The sequence below is a fragment of the Manacus vitellinus genome, unplaced genomic scaffold (assembly GCF_001715985.3).
Source record: "Manacus vitellinus isolate BGI_N305 unplaced genomic scaffold, ASM171598v3 scaffold_37_pilon, whole genome shotgun sequence".
In the NCBI taxonomy this organism is placed as follows: domain Eukaryota; kingdom Metazoa; phylum Chordata; class Aves; order Passeriformes; family Pipridae; genus Manacus; species Manacus vitellinus.
The window spans coordinates 5,336,585-5,356,958 of record NW_021940517.1 but is presented as its reverse complement, the minus strand read 5'-3'; the positions used below and the strand labels follow the sequence as shown (position 1 = coordinate 5,356,958).

The 20,374-nt window shown below is 42.2% G+C and overlaps 1 protein-coding gene across 1 annotated transcript in view; it reads right to left on the bottom strand.

The window, feature by feature from the left end:
* PGBD5 (piggyBac transposable element derived 5) overlaps nucleotides 1–19,371 on the bottom strand; it is a 38,261-nt gene extending 18,890 nt beyond the window's left edge. The window contains exons 1-2 of the mRNA XM_008923572.3: nucleotides 18,949–19,371; nucleotides 11,084–11,218 (exon numbers count right to left, since the gene is read on the bottom strand). Of these exons, the coding sequence (XP_008921820.1) occupies nucleotides 11,084–11,218; nucleotides 18,949–19,362 (549 nt within the window). The 5' untranslated portion in view covers nucleotides 19,363–19,371. The remainder of the gene's footprint in view (nucleotides 1–11,083; nucleotides 11,219–18,948) is intronic.
* Between the last annotated feature and the right edge of the window lie 1,003 nt (nucleotides 19,372–20,374).

Genomic DNA, 20,374 nt, shown 5'->3' with positions numbered 1-20,374 from the left:
ATAATTGAGATTATGTGTTGTACTGAATCTGTCAGCAAAAGTCTGAGAGCATGGGACGGAAAAGGAGAGCATGGGAACTTCAGTTTCACGAAAGGCCAGTACAAGATGACCAGAAGGAAATGGCCCATTACCTTCACTGCATTAATATTCAGATTTATTTCCCATTGGCAGCAACTGTCAGGCTGTGATGAAAGTGTGTCTGCACCCCCATAAATGAGAGGAGCCAGCTAAACACATACCCAACCAGCCAGAACATCATCATCAAACTCTCCAGGCACAGTGCTAGTTCTTAGATCCTTTACTTAGATCATGATTTGGAGACAACCCACCAAAACAGACTGAACCAGAGGCTGGGCACAGCACAATACACTGTGGTTAGTAGGGAAATGCCTGTCTCGCTGCAGGAGTTTAGCGCATACCCTGCTACAGTCAGTCCACAGGGCTATGTATTTCAAGAGCTGTCACCATCAGCTGTAGGTGGACACATGTGTTTGTGTTGGAGTGCAGGAACACTGACCCCTTAGTAATGAGACTATAATTAACCAAACAAAGTCCCAACAACTGAAAGAGCACTGAAGTCAAGCTATTGCTTCATTAGTACCAGAGACCCCTCCAGGAGAGGAGTCTCCTACATTGCCATGCAGAGGGAGAAAATGTGTAACCCTTCCTTTGTATACAAATTTGTACACATTTGTACTCCCATTTTATTTCAATGACAGTATTTTACAAGTATAACTTTTACCAAAGTTCAACACCCAATAAAGCCAACTAGGCATCTAACCTTCGTCTTATTCTGAGAGTCAGCAAAATAACCTGCTGGAAAGAAAAATGAGAAGAGGCAGACACTGCTCAGTCACTCAAACAGTACTTTAACACCATGGAACTTGGAAAGATTTAAAAAACATACACGAATGCAAATTTTCTGAAAAAATTGTACAGGCCTGCCTTCATGACTTTGGCTCTAAAGTACTCAAAAGTTTTATGAATTCCAGAAAATTTTACCTGTCACAGAAAAAGCTGAAACTTGTTCAGTATTCAAGGGCAGGAAAAAGGAATTTTGCCTTGTTTTTTGGAGTGATGTATCCACAACGACTTTGCTAAATTTGTTTGAAACTTCAACCGTGCAAAGCATGAAGCATTGCTTTCCTGTATAGCCTATTTCTCTTACACCCTGTTATAAATGAAAGTTCATTGCAATGCTCAGAGAACAAAAATGCTCATGTTTGCAGTAGTGGTCCCAGGAATTTGTAACTCAATGATCTTAGAGAAGAAAAAAATTCAATTAAACAGCTTCTCCCTATTTTAGATGGTGCATCTCCCAGCACTGACATTCTATATATATTTTATGTAATATTCCCTAGCAATTCGTGTATTGTGGAATAGACTTCATCAGAGTCTGTTATGTATGAAATCTCTGAGAAATGAGACATAATTTGTATTTTGAAGGTACTGACATGCTAAAGAACAAAGTTGGTGGAAGGACAAATGCGCACTAATTCCAAAAAGAAATAGAGCATGTATTAAAAAGGAAGTCTTAAATACACAGTGCTTAAAAAAAAAAAAATTAAATCCCCTTTTTGATAGAAACAGCTTCCAGATGAGGACAAAGGCAGAAATGTTTGCAGACTCCCTGATCCTGCTCCACTTACTTTTGAAAACTGTCAAATTTGTGCGTTCCCCAATTCTAAGGCTGAGGACTAGCTAATTATGATAAGTCATTTAGGTTATTAATCAGGGATTCAGAAAGCAGCTTAACAGTGGAATGCATTCAAAGGGCAGATTGTTCCAAATTTACAGTAAAGGTGTTTCATGATTATTGGCAACAAAATTAAGATTAGGGTACTAGTACATCAGCACAGAGACCACACATCAAACTCTTAAAATCTACAGACATGGCAGTGAAGACAGAAGATGTGGACAATTAGTTTTGACCTTGGATTAGCAGTTGAGCTGAAAACAAAGCAGGAATCTAAGTCTATAAAAGTGTCCTACACCTTACCTCCCCTAATCCAGTAAGTCTTAGCCAACCAGGAATCTCTGCTGCACCATGCTCACTCCATGTTTCTTATAGAGTGCTGTCCCTCTAAGGGATGAGACAGTCTTCTGGCTCTGCTGGTGTGCCAACTGGTTCCTCGCTGTGGGTTGGTATGTGTCTGCAAGCAGCTACTTTAAAGAGCATGTCCACCATGCAACTGTCCACTGAGGTATCCCTATTTTCATAGTAGGATGCTACAAACTCCATAGGTTTTGTTAGCAGAATTCCCTGTGCACCTGGCTGTGATTCTCATCTCCCTTCGCTCTGTTCACCTCCCCAGTGCCCTTTACTCAAACATCCATACACACTGCTAAACCTTCCCTCCTTCTTCAATGTTAAATATACTTCTTTCTTTTCTCCTTGGACACTTACTTGCCTATCCAACAACAACCTTTGTTCTTGGCACAGTATTTCTTGTTTTGGAGAAGCATCATTCAAAACTTTATCATGTCCACCTCTACTGGAAAGATGGATGACAGCAGCACAATGTTGGAAGGCATAAAGGCTGCTGTGAAACAGTGGCTGGGTACAGACAACTGACAGCTTCAATTATTTTTGCAAATGCCTGAGATCCCATATGGCCTTTACTTTCCCCTCTCCCTGTCCTCTCATCCAGATTATTTCATTCTACCTCCCACAGCTTTCCCTCCTTTTCTGTAATACATTAGTAGTATTTAAGAATCTCAGTCTGCAGAAAAAGCATAAATTGCCAGAAATTGGCTACAAGACCTTCACAGTCACAGTTGGAAGCTGCTCCTCAAAAATGTTTGTTAAACCATATACTAGACTTTCTGTTTTGCCCTGGGACAGCGTTAGAGCTTTATGCCCTTTCCATGTGCACCATCAGCAATATATCATCGGAAGTACAGGCTGAACAACTCTTGCTGGATAACAGATGGAGATTCTGGCAGCCAATATCTTCTGCTTCTGCAGGTGACAGTCAAAGCGATGCTTCTTGAATATCTGCAGAGATCTCTTTCACTGTGTATCTTTTTCTAGTGGCTACCAATCCATTTGATCTACAGCACCAAATGGGATAACTTCTATAGATGCAACATCATACGTCTTAGGAGGCAACTACAGGTTGAAGATCTTTAACCTGCAGTACTGGGACAGAAATGGAGCTTTATCTAGTCATCCCTCAACTATTTGTTTCTTATCAGAACAACAACATGGTCAATTCTACCACGTCTCTATCTGTGGCAGCCCTACTGCACCAGATACATTCAATCCAATATGTTTTCATCATCCTCATGTGGAAGGTTCATAAGGTCTCACGGAGACTGAGTAAAATACTGAGCACTTAGGAACAAAAGCTGCATCTTGACTGTTCATTTAAGAGAATGTGCCCTAGAAACTAAAATATTAGCGATTCTGCTCATATTCAAAGTTCAGATGGCATATTGAAAGCACTTGTGAATAGCACATCCCAAATATTCCACCTTCATACATAATTGAAGCACCCCAGGGTACAATTCTCAAATGAAATAGATGGCATTTGGAAGAAAAAAAAGGGCAGAGGTAGTAATAAACGGAAGGAAGATTTTGAAAGCTACATTGTGCAAAAATATCTCACAAAGGGCAGATCCTAAACAACCACAAAACAGAAAGATGACACAGTTATAAAAGCAAGAGAACAAAGAAAAGCAGTCACACTTTTTGGATCCTAAAGAGCTATCAAAAAAAAAACCTTTATTTTTTTCTATAGACTTCACAGCCAAATACACAACTGCTAATTCCTAGCACTATTTTCTAGATCCTGCCTCACTCCGTTTTCCCCCTCTCATTCCAAACCTCATCTCTAATGGCTGCCATTACCAACACTGTTGGGAGATTCTCCCCTCCAGTCTCACCCTAAACCTGTTGCAGTTCATATTTCCCCCTTCTTTAATCATCTCTACCCAGACAGCTCTTAGGTCTAGCAGTTGTTGGTACCAGTAATGGTGCTCTACCAAGACCATATATTTTCATTTTTTTTGAGTCTCTCTTCATTCTGTTCCTACTATTCTAAAGACTACTTTCAAAATAGTATGCAAGAGAGACATAGTTTTCCCAATCTGTTCCCAGCTAGCTCTTGGTGTTCCTTACAAAGCTCTTTCCTTGGTCCCCTTCTTTTCTCCCTCTGCATCCTATTTTGAATTATTTCAATCTGCATGAACGTAAAAATCCAGCTAATATCTTTGTGCTGAGGACTGACAAATGTCTGTTTTGCCTGCACATGTTCTTCAAAGTTTTTAAATAGATCTTAGTGAGACTAGCAAAAAGATGCTGGTAGAGTTGACAATGCAAGTCCAGTATGGCTTAAGGTCATGACATCCCTCTTCCATGTTATTTCCTTACCACTGAGGGCACTACAACATCTTACCTGTATGGCAGACCAACAACCCATAGATCACCAAACACAGATTTCTCTCTGCACCTTCTTTCAGGCAGCCACATCTAGGTCAAGCAGATTCATTATTATGAATATAATAATTTCCTGTTCTTCCAAATACCTAAGAACTGACTGTCTCTCCTCTCAATTACTGCAATCATCCTTCTTTTCGTTGGCCCTGATGAAATGTATCTTGACATCCAGACAGTGCTCTGCCCCTCAAATCACTTGCCTAACCCTTTGCTTCAACCACATCAGCCGTCTGCCAGTTCCCTCTTCTTTGCAGCATTAAATGAAAATGGGGCTGGAAAATAGAGACAAGCCTTTATGGTTTAGGCTTCCCTATTGATCTCCTCCCATACCTTGTCAGTATACTGATTCCTGCCCGCATCTGCCCCATGAAGCCAGGCATCCAACCAGTAATGTCAAAGAAGCCCATATTTGCCTCTTTCCATGCTGCCCTTCTCCTGCCTGGTTGGAAATCACCACTAACCTTGGCAGAGCTCTCTCCTCTTGATCTTCAAAACCTTTCCTATAAAGCATGCAATCCCCACAAGGCAATTGCTAATCAATGCATTGGTCCTGCTGCTTCTTAATGCTGCTTTTCCAGGTTCCTTCCATGTAACTGGCAGCCCAGCTCAGGTCCATGGTTGAGGCTTCACTCTGGTGCCACACAATTGCGTAACACTGACTCAGTTTTTCTAAGAAAATTACTGCTGAGCTGTGAGAAGGTGTGTAACTGAGGAGATGTGAGAAGGTATATAAGTGATGCAAGTAAAGTATAAACTATCAGAAGTGCTGTTACTGCTGAGAGGACAACACATAGTAGCTACAGGAGGAATATACTTACATAAAAAGGGCATAAAGTCTTAAGATACAACCAGTAGATGACAAATCAGTAACATCAAGGACCCAGCTCATTTCCAAGGAGGAGCAACAAGGCTGATGACTACCTGGCCCATGCAGGCTCACTGGGAGTAGGATATATACTGGTGCCTAGCAGTGCGTTAGTCCCAACTCTGCTGTATGCATTAGCCAAGAAATACTGAAGCACTCAGCCTGCTTCCAGAGTTCTCTGGGCAGCCAAAATGTATCTGAACTAAAGTGATTTGCTGTGGGAAGCTTAAGCTTCCATCTTGCACTTAGATGCTAAACTTGCTAGGGCAGGGATCATCTTTTTGTTCTACTTACAGCACCCAGCACAAAGGGATAGGATCCATGAGGGGCATTCCTATGGCGTACGGAAGAGTAGGAGGCTCTGGCCCTTTTAGCCTCCTCCCCCAGGCAGATTTGCACTGAGTGAGAAGAGCTGCAGAAAGGACACGACTATACAGGTAGTTTTATTGCCATAAACTCCAAGCACCTCAGACAGGAACTGAAAAAAAACCTTCATTCCCACCTGAAAATAGACACTAGGACTGCATGTAAACTCTGTGAGAGATCTTTGCATTAGGTCACATTTAGATGTTTGGTTTTCCCATTCATCTAGAAACATGGTAAGATTGTAAACTCCAAAAAATGAATAGAACTGGCCCATCATACATCTGCAAAACTACCTTCCCACTTAAAACCGGGGATCAAGAGGATAATTGACTTTTAACTGAGATCTAGGATTCTCAGATACTGATGATACAGAACCACATTCAATAAAAAGCCAGAGCCTGGTGGGTGCCAGAGGAAGAAAGCAGATAGGATTTTCCAGCTAACAGTGACTGACAAATGAAGGCAATCAGATTTTCTGGGATCCCCTTCCAGCCAAAGCCTGACCTTGAGAGCCTCCTCAAAGCAGCTGCTACATCTGTGTGTTCCAGGTGCAACTGTTCCAACAATAGGGGAATTATCAGTGCACTGTTTAAAGAAATGCAAGGGCTCAGACTAATCTCTAAACAGAACTTAAATAGGCTGAAACACTGCCATTTCTGAGCAGCTTTATTAAAAAAATGCACAGATGGTTAACTCTCCTGCAACTCTGACCTTGAAAACAAAACTCACTCCAGGTTTATTTACCTCTCCCTTTCCCATTGACTAAATGCACTTAAGTGGTGTGGTATGAAATTATAAATTCTTTGGGGCACAATCTCAGTTTCTCTAAATTCTGGAAGTAAATTCTTACTCTGTAAAATCAACAAGGTTACAAGTATTCAAACTGATTGTACTTACCCTGTCTGAAATGAACTATAGCATTTATTATAAAAGCATGGTGTTTTCATTGTTTGGGGGTTTTTTGCTGCAACTGAGAGCTCTGCCACTGATCTGTGGAGTTACCTTAAACATCTCCCTTCACTGAGACTGCTGTTCTTTGGTGAGAGAACCCTTTCTTACCCTGTCAGGCAGGGGCCACCCTGATCCAAGTTTCACTCTTTAAACATAGCTATCATGCAAGTCACTGATCCTTCAGGAACATGGAAAGACTCAAGCTGCAGATACACAGTACTTTTCCTTAATCTGTTCTGACTCATCACTTCTTCAGGGTAAGCAGTGGAATATGGAAATTCAGTCCCAGCACAAGGACCTGAAGGACTTCATAAATCTGAGCAACATATTTCACAAGGATATTAGTGAAAATTAAATGCACTATTGCAAGAATTTTCTGCCAGGGAATAAAAGCGAGTGCAGAGCCCATATACTGGAGGCAGGGAAGGGGGTGTGGAAAGGGAAAAGTGTACAGTACAGCCTCAGAGAATAAAATTAATCTCAATGAATAGAGGATATACACAGCCATAAAGTAATTTCTTTCTCACCGTGCTATCAGTTTTTTTAAGCTAATAATTACGTTGATGAGCTAATTCCATTACCGCCTATCACAGTAATTAATATTGCCTGACTGTCACTTTGCAGTGCTCTCTACCATCTACACACTGCCTTCCATTTTGTTGATTGATGGCTCTTTGGGTCAGGGACTGTCTTAGGGTTACATTTGTGCTAAGTGTCTGTGGTTCAGGATGAGGCAGTATGGGAATAGGCTTGTTCTGCCTGACTCTCCATGGGGTTCAGTGCTGAGGTTCACCAGCATCCTGTGCTTCCTTCTCCTGCAAAATAATCAGAAAACCTTCTTGTGCAAGAAGAGGTATGCAAGGACTAGGCATCACTTAGTAACAGGTACTCATAACCACACTCATTCCTTTTGAGCCACACAAAAAATGCAAAGAGAGAGTACAGTGCCCTACAAAGAACAAAGTAACTAGCCCTGACCAGATATTTGGCCGCTTACTTCATCATTTTTTGATGAGCAATATTGCTATATATAAAATGAAAAAGATTCTTACAAATCATATTTATGAACACCTTTTACAAACAAGAGTTACAGATTTTGAGAGAAAGAGAGAAATAAAAACTGACAAAAACCTGACCCAACTGGAGTTTTGATTTAAATAGGATGACTTACTCAGCAAATGCTCTAAGAAAGAAAGATTTCTTAGGTACTGCAACCATTTAAAATGCAATCAAGACATAAAAATATTGGTTTGAAAAGTGCCTTAGTGATAAGTAAAGAAATATAAGTGCTAACCAGTATATAGGGAAATACATTGGAGGGAAACAAGGAAAGCAAAGAGAAGACGGAGCAGAGAGGGACACCTGAGGTCCTGCAAGCTGAGTGTGTTGTTCTCACTGAATTAGAAGGAAAGAAATAAAAAGACCCAAGCCCTCTCCTGCAGCAGCAGCTGCTGACACCTTGATGTCCCGTATCAAGGGCAGATGTAAAAGGCAACAGTATCAGGGCAGTTTTGCCATCTACTTTTCCAAAGTCAGCTCTACTGGAGCCCTTCTGAACCCTCTGAAAGGTTTTGTTCATGTTCCCAACTGCAGTAGACATACATTTACATTGTCTGAATGATGTGTCCTTCCTGCATGTTCCCACTTGGCCAGCTGACCGTGAAAAGATACTCAGCAACAAAGCTATTCACTGCAAGAAGATGCTTTGCTTGAGAAATTCCAAAGCAGAGATATGATCTGAAATTGTGCACCCACCTTAAAACAGAGACTTAACTGTCAGAGTGGAGTCAGGTTACCTGTACTACAGAAAAGTAGTCTAATATATATACATTATTTGCATTATGCATATATAAGTTTACACACCTTCCTATATCCACAAGCAGCACTTGGGTTTTATGCCACTTCTGTTCCATGTATGGCTTATTGGGCTGGATTTTTAACCAAACACCATTTACTTAAAAAAGTAAAGGATGAGTCATCAAACAGAAGTATTTGCTCACACCCAAAAACACAATTCAGCTTTGTTCATGAGAATTAGCAGAAAGAGAAATTTGGGGAATCAAACAGCTGAAATTCCTGACATTAACAACTGACCTGTGAGCTGCCAACCAGAGTTCACAGAGTAACTCAGCATATGGCTTCAAAACACCGATAGCCATTTTACATTAGCAAAACAGACCAACAAACCCTTTTCATCGTAGGAAAAGCAGAACACTGGGAAAACTAGGATGTCTCCTCAAATGGAGATTTCTTTAACATCAGGCTTATCAATCAGGTTCAGAGGACCTTGTTTTTGGCCAGGAGCATCATAGACCTCTTGAGGTTCCTTCCATTCCCGAGAACCACTCATAAGTAGTTCAATTCTCTTGTCTGCTTGGGTGCCTCACTTTATTATAGATATTTATTATTCAGACTTTTGAAACTGCATTAGCCTGATTTCTGAAGTATTGATAGTCCTATTTTATCTTGAATGAAAGGACCCCAATTTCACCATGTGGAAACAATGAGGGAGGGAATTCGTCCAGGCAGTATAATAGAATTTCTGCATATTTCCAAGTGGGTCCTGAAGGTTTTTGTAACAGCAGACAGGTGCTAGGCCAGTCAGTCCTTAACTAACAGGCAACTAGTCTTTCCTTCATGATGGCAGCTTCAGAAGAGATGAAGGGGAGGGTGTGCACACAAAGGGGAAAACATTGGATTTTCTACCAGTTTAGATCAATTCTCTCCATATGTTAAACACAGTGAAAAACCCCCTCTGTTTCAATACTGTAAATAAACCAAACAACCATCAATCAAGTGTTTTGGATTCTGCAAGATCCCTCATAAGTGTGACACAAAAATGAACATAGGATTTCCAGTATATAAAGTTGAAGATGCCCATCCTTCCCAGACTAGGTTTTTCCATTTAGCATGAATGTTCATGTTCCCATCTATTCTTTTTCACCCTTCTCTAAGGTCCCTTTCGCCCAATCATTTTAGCATATTGATAATGACAGCCAAGTCATGGAATGGAAATAGAAGGCAGCTGGTAAAATAATCCTGGACATCATCCGGATGCAAGTGAAGCATGCGTATCTAATTCATTAAGGGAGCAGGAGAATTAGGGTGGTGCTGAGCATCTATTCTGTCTAATTTTGCATTCCAATAATTTACTCTCTCAATAGACAGGATGGGAGGTGCAACATAATTATAGCTCAGAATATGAAACGTCTGGCATATCTGAAGACTCATTAGTTTGGTGGCAGTTGGCTGGGGGGTGCATGGCAAGAGAGATGAGCAAACTTTGTGCTCGCTATACCCAATATGCTTCAGTAATAAACTGTGTGTGGGACTAGTGGAGTTCTCCTAGGGGATCAAAACCACTGCCTCTATATAGAAAATGACTTTCCAAGAGCCTTGAGAGCAGAAACTTTAAAGGATACTTCACAAGGTGATTCCATTTTGTATCAGACAAAAAAGCTGCTTTAAAACATGAATGGAAGATATATGATCCTACGTTTCTTCTCAGAGTGAACAGCACTGCTGAAAATGCAAATTCCTGTTCCCAGCGAGCCTCTTTTCTTGCACATTTACTCAAACAGTTGTAATGATTCACTGACCAAACTTTACTCTGAAAAAATGTCCAACCGTAGCAAATCCACAGGCCCTGCAGTTCTGACATGCATTCAGCCTGAGCAAGCAATGTGCACAGGCTACCTGCATCTCTGAACCACCACTCTGAAATATATTTTTTTCACAAAAGCTCCTGGGAAAAAGAAGTATCAGAAAACATCTGCCCCCTGACCTCTAGGTTTCAAAATAAATGACCAGATTTTTCAAGAGGTCTGAAAATAAATCAGCAATTGAGCAATCTGAGAATTTGAAAAGATGTTCCCATTGCTTCACAACACTAAAAACAAGCCTTTTAGCATGTCGTCCTCTCCAGCTCACATTTCACCTCGAAGTCACATCAAATTTTATTTCTTTGATCGAGAAGTAAATGTGTGAAAAGATACATAATAGGAACCCCCATAATATGTTTCTCAAAATAAAATTGACATCTTGATACCATATTGATTTAGTTTACTGGACACCACTGGCTATTGCAGATGCAGTGTTATACTTAGAGAGAGGGAAGCTGACTCATTAAAAATGACAGAAGTCACAGTACCTAGCCATTTAGATAAATTTAGGATGTACAAACACACAGACCTTTTAACTGCATTTCAATTTAATTAGCTTAGGGCTGGCAGCCAGATGGACAGTACTAGAGACAGACACTCTCAGTTAAATCATACAGCAAACAGAGCATCAGGAACATGTCATCACTGTCCATTGGATCTACTATCTGCGGGAGTCAGAGACTGGCTGCATTCAGACTGTAGCCCCCGGCAACATAATGAAGAGAAGTGACTGTTACCTGCAATACATTTAAGGGCCTGCTGGAACTGAATCAAGACATTTGAAGAGGTAAAACCCACCTGGCAGATGAAACCAGTGGATGAGCACTGCCGAACCCAGAGACTGAATTTCCTCTTTTTCCTCTTGCGCAGCTCCCTCTCTGTGCAGGTAGCAATGAAAACAGGATCCTCATCAATGAGGGGCTCATGTAGTACCTGCAATTGACAAGAAAAGAGAAGGGGGAAAAACCAGAAGAATACACAACTGCAGAAAAAAAATGGTGCTTTAATTTCTTTCAAGGAAATACAACCCTTGCACTGTGCTTGTGCACATCACCCCATACAAAGAAGCAAACCCACTTTTGTTCCATGCTACCACCCAACAAAAACCAAAGCCTAGCGAAGCACACTCCGTTGTGGATAGCTGCTCTACATGTGGTTTGCAAACACTGCAAGGCATGGCTCTCACTTCTTCCTATCAGCAACAGTTCAACATCAGTCCAAAATGATGGGAGGGATGGGGCAAGGAGAATGGACTGTTAACAGCATCCTTCTCCAAGTTTCATCATAAGCTTCATCTTGTTTGGCAAAATGTCTTCCACCCAAACATCCCCTAAAATATATTGTAAAGTACATTCCTTGGTTACAGTAAAGGAAAATACACATCAAAGAGAGGGAGAAGTTAAGGGAGAAAAAGATATTTTCTGCTGCCACTTAGGGAGGTGGTGCTCTCCTGGTGGCAGCAGCTTCAGGAAAGTCTCTCTTCCCTCAGGAGCTGAAAAATTTGACAAAAGGAGACAAAGATAAAGCACCAGAGGCAGGAATAGAAAAAGACAAGGCAGACTGGAGCAAGTAGCAATCTGCATTCTGCATCCAGATGATATAAGTGGTTCCCTGATCCTTCTAACTGTTTTGTTACACTTCATTAATTCAGTAGCAAAACTGTTAGGTTTTACACTGTGGAACTCACCTATAGAAAATTACTAGTACCATATATATATATATGGGTATATATAAAGGAGTCCGTTCTTTTCCAGTGACCATCCCTCCAGGAGACAGGCTCAGAGACTCTCACCCCCAGATCAATCCTTTCCATGCCTGCATGTGTGCTGCTTTTGTGCGCATCTGTGCACAGTGGCGGAAATGAGAACAAAGCTGCATTAAACCTGCAAAATGCTTTCAGGAGAGATGTGAAGGGTAAGCAGTTAAGCACCAGTGATGAGCAGCTGCTGGCCTCCTGAATACAAGATGTTTGTTGAACATCATTGTCAACCCAAAATAGGCACCCGTGCCCTCCCCACGAAGTGATGGCTGCACACTGTCATTTACACGCACTGCACTTCTTAACGACTCATAAAACATTCACAGGACCATCTGAAAGCACTCTTGTGAAATGTTCAAATTATACACCAAAACGCAGATGTGAAAAAGGAGAGCTGCACACAAAGCTATTTGTTTTCATAGCTGCAGCTGCCCTGCTTCCCCACTGGAACCAAATCTTCTTCTCTCAAGGTCCACACATAACACGGTCCTTCCCTTCTAAAGGTCACCTGGGGCATTTCCCATGTCCACCTCAGAGGATTCTGACGGCATTTTGCAAATATTAAACATGCCCTCATCCGCATTTTTGCCTTTCTGCCTCTCTAGTGCACATCCCTTGGGATGGGGTTGGATACACAGTTAAGAATTTCTCACTTCTGGAAATGCCTTCTACCTGCCAGATCCCACTGAGTGGTGTTCCACTAATCTCCCCTGCTGTAGGATGGAGAGTAGCATAAGGAAAAGGCTGTGTAAGCATCACTTTTACCCTCAGTCTAGCTTCTCTCCCTCAACTGCACCACAGTATCAACTCTCTTCACAGCAGCTCTACTGCATCCTGCTTACCCTTCACACTCTTTCTGCCTTCTATGACACAGTAAGGCCTGTCAGCCTTAAATTTAAAAAGTAAATCTGAATTTTTAAAACCTCTCCCCATCTTCTTCTTCTCCCTACCCATGCTCAGCCCTGCCTTCCTCTAGGACCCAGAGCTTCCCCTCCTTTGTTTCCCTGTACTGAACATTTAAGTCATTTCTCCATAAGAAGACTAATGTTCCACCGAAGTCTCTACCGAATGGCTGTGAAGAGGGAACAAAAATGTAAACAGAGTAGGGCAAGATTTGCTGTTGCTGCAAAGAAGGAATGTGGACAGGCAAGGAAAATGAAATGAAAACCCTGAAGCTTGCTCTTCCTGCTTCCGTTAGAGAGGGTGGGGAGACAAGTGTTGTCACCCCTCCATACGCAGCCACTGCTTCAATAGTTGTAAAGAACTTTGCAAGCAGAGTGCTCTATGGGCTGAGCCTGCTGGTGGAACAGCTGATCCCCATCTTGTTTTCAAAGGGAGCAATTTGTTCCTTCTGGCACTGACGTGGTTTTATTATGACAAAAGTTAGCCCTGTTGCCACTGGCCAGTACTATTAGTTTGTTCACTCTCCTGCATTCTCAGTCTCCTTGCTCCTCCTGTAATCTCAAATCCATGTATTTGCCAAATCCCCATGCAAAGTGATATTTGCTCCTTCCCTATTCCCCTTTCTTGCTGAAATATACACTTTTACAGGAGTGAGCTTACTGCCCCCATGGCATATTCTTTCCTGCTTCTCATCTTGATAAAAATCTACATTCAGGCTTAATTGACTCCTACACATATTCCTGGCCGCCTCTTCACCATCTTTGACTCACTCCCCAAGCCCTCCCCTCTTCCTGACTTCCTTTGATGCCAGAAAATCTTGTGGATTTCTTCATACAAATCATTCCCATTTTCTTCTCTCAAATTCCCAGTTCTGTTTAGGTCTAAGAAGCTCCTCATCCAGTTGCTTTGCTTCCCCACAGCTATCACACTGGGTTTCTTATTTTTTTCCTCTGCTTTATGGTCATCCTCATCCCTGCTAGATTTACTTGCTAAACTTTCACTCTTTGTTTTCTCCTTAATATGTACATACACTCCAAGTGACAGAGAGGCAAGACTCCAAGATGAGACTCCAGCAATTGCTCCACCTTGCAACATCTTTCATTCCCAGAACAAAACAGATAGCCACTGTCAGGAGTGCCTTTCTTCTCCATTTTAGATAATTTCCAACTCTCTTGCCACACCAAAGTTCCACCCATCTTGCTCTCACCACAGCCCAAACAGGCTTGTAGACAAAGCCCCAGGACCACTAAGCCTTGTACTTGGAATTCCTGCACTCCTTTTACTTAGATAATGAACCAACATGTCCTTGAGATAGCTCATCTTCTCCTTAGCTCCATGGCCATCCACAGCACAGGCTGTCTCTTCAGCCCGTCTCCTGGAAAAACTGCCTCAGCTTGCCTTGTCTCTGGCTTTTGGTGGGTACCATCCAGCTGCAAACAGTCCTCTGGGTAACTGCACCTGTATGCACAGAGTCGGTCACTACTTCTGCAGTAGTAGCTTGAGCTTCTACTTCTTTGCTCCAAAGCTCCTCCTGTCTAAACTAAATTCTCTTGCTGGTATCTGACATCTCTGCTTGCACATCTAGCTATCAGTTCTGATTTCATTATGCTACATTTGAGAGTATCTCCCTCCCTTAAGAACCCCCTTACTATCTCCTTTTTTGGTCATTGCTGACATCCCTCTCTTCCTGCTGCAGATCTCACTGGCCAGTGAATCTGAATGTCACTCTTTACCTCCTACTCCTTGCAAAGTCTTCTCAGCCAGGCAATGCCTGTATTTTCCATTCTTTCTGAGTAAGAGCTCTAAAATGTTACTCATTTTAGAGTAACAACTCACCCACCCAGCCAACTTTACATCCAAAGCCCACAACCACCCTGCAACAGTTTTAGTTTTGGCCTCCAGCTAAAGCAATGCTGCCCTAGAGACTGCTGCTGGAAAGCCATTTTCCTAGGCCATCACTCTGACCACATCATTTTTCTTTAATTCTCTCTGATAGTTCTCCTCCAATATATCACAAAGATTCTTTCTCTTCTCACTTTCAAAGTCTTGATTGACCTATCCACATTTTATGGATCCTCTTTGCCCTCATTCAAAGGTTAACTCCCACCTCCAATGGAGCCATGATTACATGCTCCTTTGCCCATTTGTTCAGTCTTCAATCAACGCTTTTAAAAAACAAAATCTCAGTTTTTACAGCACTCCATTACCATTAGGTAATTTAAAAATAGCAATAAATTTTCATCATTTTCTGTTGCCAAACTCTCCCTAAAATCTGGCTTCACCAAAGGATCAACTGGTCAAGAGCTACAGAGCATCAGAAATTTACCTTCCTGTTCAATATTCTTATTGCTCCTCAGACTGTCTTTCTGTTGCTCCACATCTTGCTCCACTGTGCCTGGCGTTCTCTGAATATTTATGTATCTGTGTCATAATCACAAAAGCCCTGAGACAGAACGGTCCTAGTTTGGAACCAGCACCCTCAACTCCTACAGAATCATTTTGAAAACAAAAAATCTGAAATATAGAGGTAGGACATGAGCAGGATCTTATAATTTGGAAATGCTCAATGCCAAATGAACTTTTATGCGTGAGGACACAAAAGCAAGTTGATCAGCCTGTTTTTCCCCCTCTATGTTTTCAAAGAAGCTGTCATCCAATCTGTGAGCTTGTTTGGAAGAAATATGTTGAAATTGCTTTACCCTATGATACCACCAAGAGTGAAACACAAACAAGCTGCCTAGTAATAAGCCAAAGTTTAGCACCATGCCCCTGGAGCAAGAGGTTCAGTTCACCTCTCTTTCACTCCAGCTAGAGACAGGAACTTAAGCACACGTTTCCAGCTGACATTTCACTGGGCAGATGCAAAACTCTTTGGTTCCAAGACACCAAAGAGAAGGTACTTTGGAGGGATAGGGAAGGAGAGAGTACCTGGAGCTGTGCTCCTGACCCCTCCCACACAAGTCAGGGGTAGCCAAAGACAGAAATCCTGTCTAGTCACATCCTGGTGTCAAGCATATAAATACTCAGCAGGCACAGAAGGATATTTGAGCAGCAATGTTATTTTCCCTGAACTCCTCTGGTTTCTAGAATTCAGTGTACATCCTTGGCAGGCGAGTACCCTTGAATTTGGTGCAGTATACCTCCTGAGCACAGGCAGGGCATCTTCCCTGCCTTCAGGCTTGCAGACAGCAGCAGCACAGCTACCAAGCTAAGCAAGAAGAAACAACACTGATTACACGAACAGACCCAAAACTCCACCTCTTGTTGCTCAGGTAGAGGCAGCACTTATTTATATAGAAGATGTTGAGGAAGGATAAGATGTAGAGAATATTCCTGTCATTTTTTATCCAATCTAGGTCAGAACACCATTTTTTAACTTCGGAAACTGAAGCTAGCACTGCTGATACACAATTATTAATGTTCTGGGCTTTCAATTCTTTCATAAGCTGGAGCGTAATTATTTTCTTTTGTTTGCTCAGTATATTTAGCAAAATAATTATAATTCACTTGATTGTTTTCTTTGTTTTGGTATATTGGCATAGTTCTCTCTCTCCCTGTTTCTTTTCATAGCAACAGTGGTGCTATTTTTACAGGCACATTTTGGGGAGGAGGGGAGGGGTCACAGATGAGAAAAAAACCCCGTAAGCATTTTCTGACAGAAATTCCACTTGAAGAATCTTTTCTAGCTCTCCAAAAAAAGATCAAATCTATAGAAGAAACAACTGTGAAGGCAGATGTTGCACTGACTCTGAATGCAGATTGTCTCTGCTCTGTCCATAGGGGTGAGTTAAACATGGCATCTTCCTAACTTCTGTGAGTCCACACTGCCAGAGGAAGAAGGTCAGTAACAAGTCTACGTACAAGCCCAAATAGCCCTGCTGCATTTTTCAGCAAGGAACACAAGTCATTCTGCTGCTTGATGCTGCTTACAAGATGGTAGCATAAAGCTTGAATGCAAGCCACCCAGGTACCAAAAGTTTCATCTTTAAGATACAGGTGTACTTTAAGCAACAATTCCATTTTGAACTTGGGATTTTGGGTATCTCTGATTACAGAAAGCTGGGCTCCTCTTTCCAAACTGCTTTCAGAAGCAGCACATCCAAAAGCCCATCTAAATGGCTCTTTCCCCTCATCTTTTCCATTTGTTTCTGTGCAACTGGGTTATTATTTTTAATTATTTCTATTATTTCTCACTAGACCTGACATTCTGGGTTTTATGTTTACTGCAGTCTGCTAATCTGCACTCAAGACAATTTGCAGGGAGAGGTCTTTCCTGCTGTTCTAAGCAGATGGGGTCCTCATCTCTTGAGATAGGTAGTATGCAGCCCTGATTGATGGCACCCAGGAGGATGTTACGCAGAAGGCTCCTTTCAGGAGGAGGCCTGGAACATCCCCCAGTAGGCTACTGGAGGTACACTAGGGTATTTTTAACAACAGATTCAAACCCTTATTCTTTCTCACAGAGTTATTTTTGAAGCTGTATTTTACTGCTTTTTGTTCCACTCAATACCACAGAAACATGCTGCACAGAATTCACTGACGTAAACACTGACATGGGAGCAGAGAAGTGGAAGGGGAAGTAAGAGAACTGGCTGTCTCTACTTCTTTCCCCATATTTTTTAAGCAGCATCTCCTTATGAAGCTCAGGACAAACATACATTTTGCTTGTGGAGATTTAGATACTTTGCCACTGCAAACAGGATGTTGTGATTTTGTCAATTCAGTTCTCAAACCTTGCTCAGGACAGGGAATGGGAGAAAGGATATACATGCAAATCAAATTTATCCTTTAATGGATTTTCACTCACAGTATGTCCCGCAGCACACCATTATAAGCATTTACATTAGACACAGTGATCACATTTCTGAAGCCTTTATCTTCTGCCCACTGAAGTCAGCGGCCATAAAGATTAGATTTCATACCTTAATGAGAGCTCAGTCCCAACAATACCGTGTCTCTCACTCTCTGTTTTGACTTAATGGAAACGAACCTTGCTGGCATGGCTTAGTGAGAACACCCGCTCCTCCCCTCTCTACCTTAACAGCTTTTTAGGCAGCTGTGTTCTCATGAGTTATACAGGTTTGATTTTTATTGTCCATAAAATAAGCTGTAATCACTCCCCATTTATTTCAGGCACACTTTAATGGATGTGATGCATCTACGGCTTCATTAATTTTGTGCAGTGGGCAAAAATGTGATGCTTCAGAAGGGAAACAGGAAGAAAAAGAGGACCATGTGCACAATACCCTTCCCAAATGTCTAAGTGAAATATTTATATTCTGAAAACAGAGAGTTGATTGAGAAGTTATTTCAAGCAGTAATATATTTCATGCTTATTCCATTTTCTTTTCAGACTTCTGAACATGACCAGTAGCAACAGCTCCAAAAGCAGATCACTTATACTGGAACAAAGTTTAAACAGCGTATGATGAATACTAAGAAAAGATTTTCACCACTCCCTCCGCTTATCTTCCCTTGCTCAGTTGTGAGGAGGTGGCTCTGCTACTGGAACATACAGCAAGCACCTTCTGCTAAGGTCAGGGACAGTCATTCCTTGCAAACTCAGCTCCTCCATCCAATCCTCAGCCTGTAGCAGAAGCAGCTACCAGCTTTCCTTCCAGTCCAGCTGCATCAGCTCTACCCTTTCCACTCTCCCTCACAGGCAAAGCCTGCACCCTCCCATCCTCAGGATAGCAAAACATAGCGGTGCCAGCCTCATTGAGAAGTCTCCAGGCACTAAAGCAAACAGCTCCAGCTCAGAGAGCACTATTCCCACTGAAACATGCTTGGTGCATGCACTGCAGCACTGCAGTCAGACACCGATGAGCACTCACACAGGACAGTGCTGCTTTCTCTCTTGTTTCATGGCAGCACCACAGCATGGCTTCACATTGTGAAGCCCCAGCTCTTCTTCAAGCAGTGATGCTCTGCACTATCCATCATAGTGAGACAACCAAGAGCGCACAGATTGGATGTTCCCTGCCAACAGGTTAACTCTTACCTGGGCTTGTGAAGGTCTAAAAGCAGAGTCAAAGCCATTCTGCAGAGAGTCCAGAAAAGGCTGGATTTTGTAGAGGCCATGCGTTGTCTGGCTCGAGCGGAAGGCCACAATGTGGAAGTATTTCAGGATCTTCTCAAACCGTGATTGCGTCATGATAAGTGCAATGCTCTTGTTGCTGTAGAAGCCGCTGCTCCAGATACTGAGAACAGACTCACAGTGGTGGATGCTGGTTGATATCATGTAGCCTAAGAAGGCCTTCATTTCTGTCAAGGTGACGTCAATCCAGGCATCGTCACTACCAAACCTCTCCTGGTACTTCTTGGCATACATGTTGGTTTGGACCACCATATTCTTTAGTACATTGTCAGGGACAAAGAGCTGAAAGAAGTCCATGGCACTGGCAGTCAGGGGCATTTTTCGTGTTGGACCTAGAATAAAAGCAAGAAGGGAAGATAGGCACACTCCTGATCACCACAAGGCATGTCTAACACCAGAAATTTAAAGCATAATTAACTTCCCTAGAGCAAAAAAACAAGGCCAAAGTGATGGCATGTACTCACTGTCTGACAGACTTCACCAGGAAACTTCCCCCCGTATTCTGTGTCTTCCTCTTATATGATACAACACAGTCTGAAAAGTTTCTTCCTCTGCTCTGCACACTTATTAGTTTGTAGCATGCAGGCCTTTTGGGCAGCATGCATTTAATTTCTCCACTTATACACTACCTGCACCTTTTATCCTCAGCAGCTTTTTTCAGATAGTCTTTTATTTGTCCATACCGTTGTCGAAGCAGTGCCTTCCTCAAAATGTCCCAGAAGGACAGTGCCTGAGTCCTCCAGAGAGAGTGCTGCCCTCATCCCATATGACATGATTCCTGGGCACTAGAACCTGATCCCACCTTTTCTCTTGCAGCTCTAATCCCTGCCCAGTTCATTTTCATTAATTCTGTGACTCTCAAATCTGCCTCTGCTCCACACAGAGTCACACAGGTCATGTCTATGTGTTTCTGAGTTCTGTGTCTCTGCCACCACTCTGGAACCTTATCCTGCACTCTGATACTCCCAAGAGAGCACATTACCAGAACAAGTCACAGCTACCATGTGGTTAGTGTTGCTGTCCCACGTCACAGGGAATATTTTTAGCAGTACAATGCATATATACTGTGGTCCTCTTCCTCCCATAATGTAATAAGCCTTGCAGTCCCACGCTATCATTACTCTAGTTTTTCACTGATATTGCACATTCTCTGCCAGTTTCAACTATTCCATAAAAGGAGGGGTAAAAAAAAAAAAGGGGAGGCTCTAAGGATTGGCAGCACTGTATCAGTGTAACGAGGTTAGCCAGTCAGACACCAGATTACATTAAGCCAAATTAGGAACATTGAGCCTGCAATACCAGGGACACAGACACCAGTCCTTACAACCCT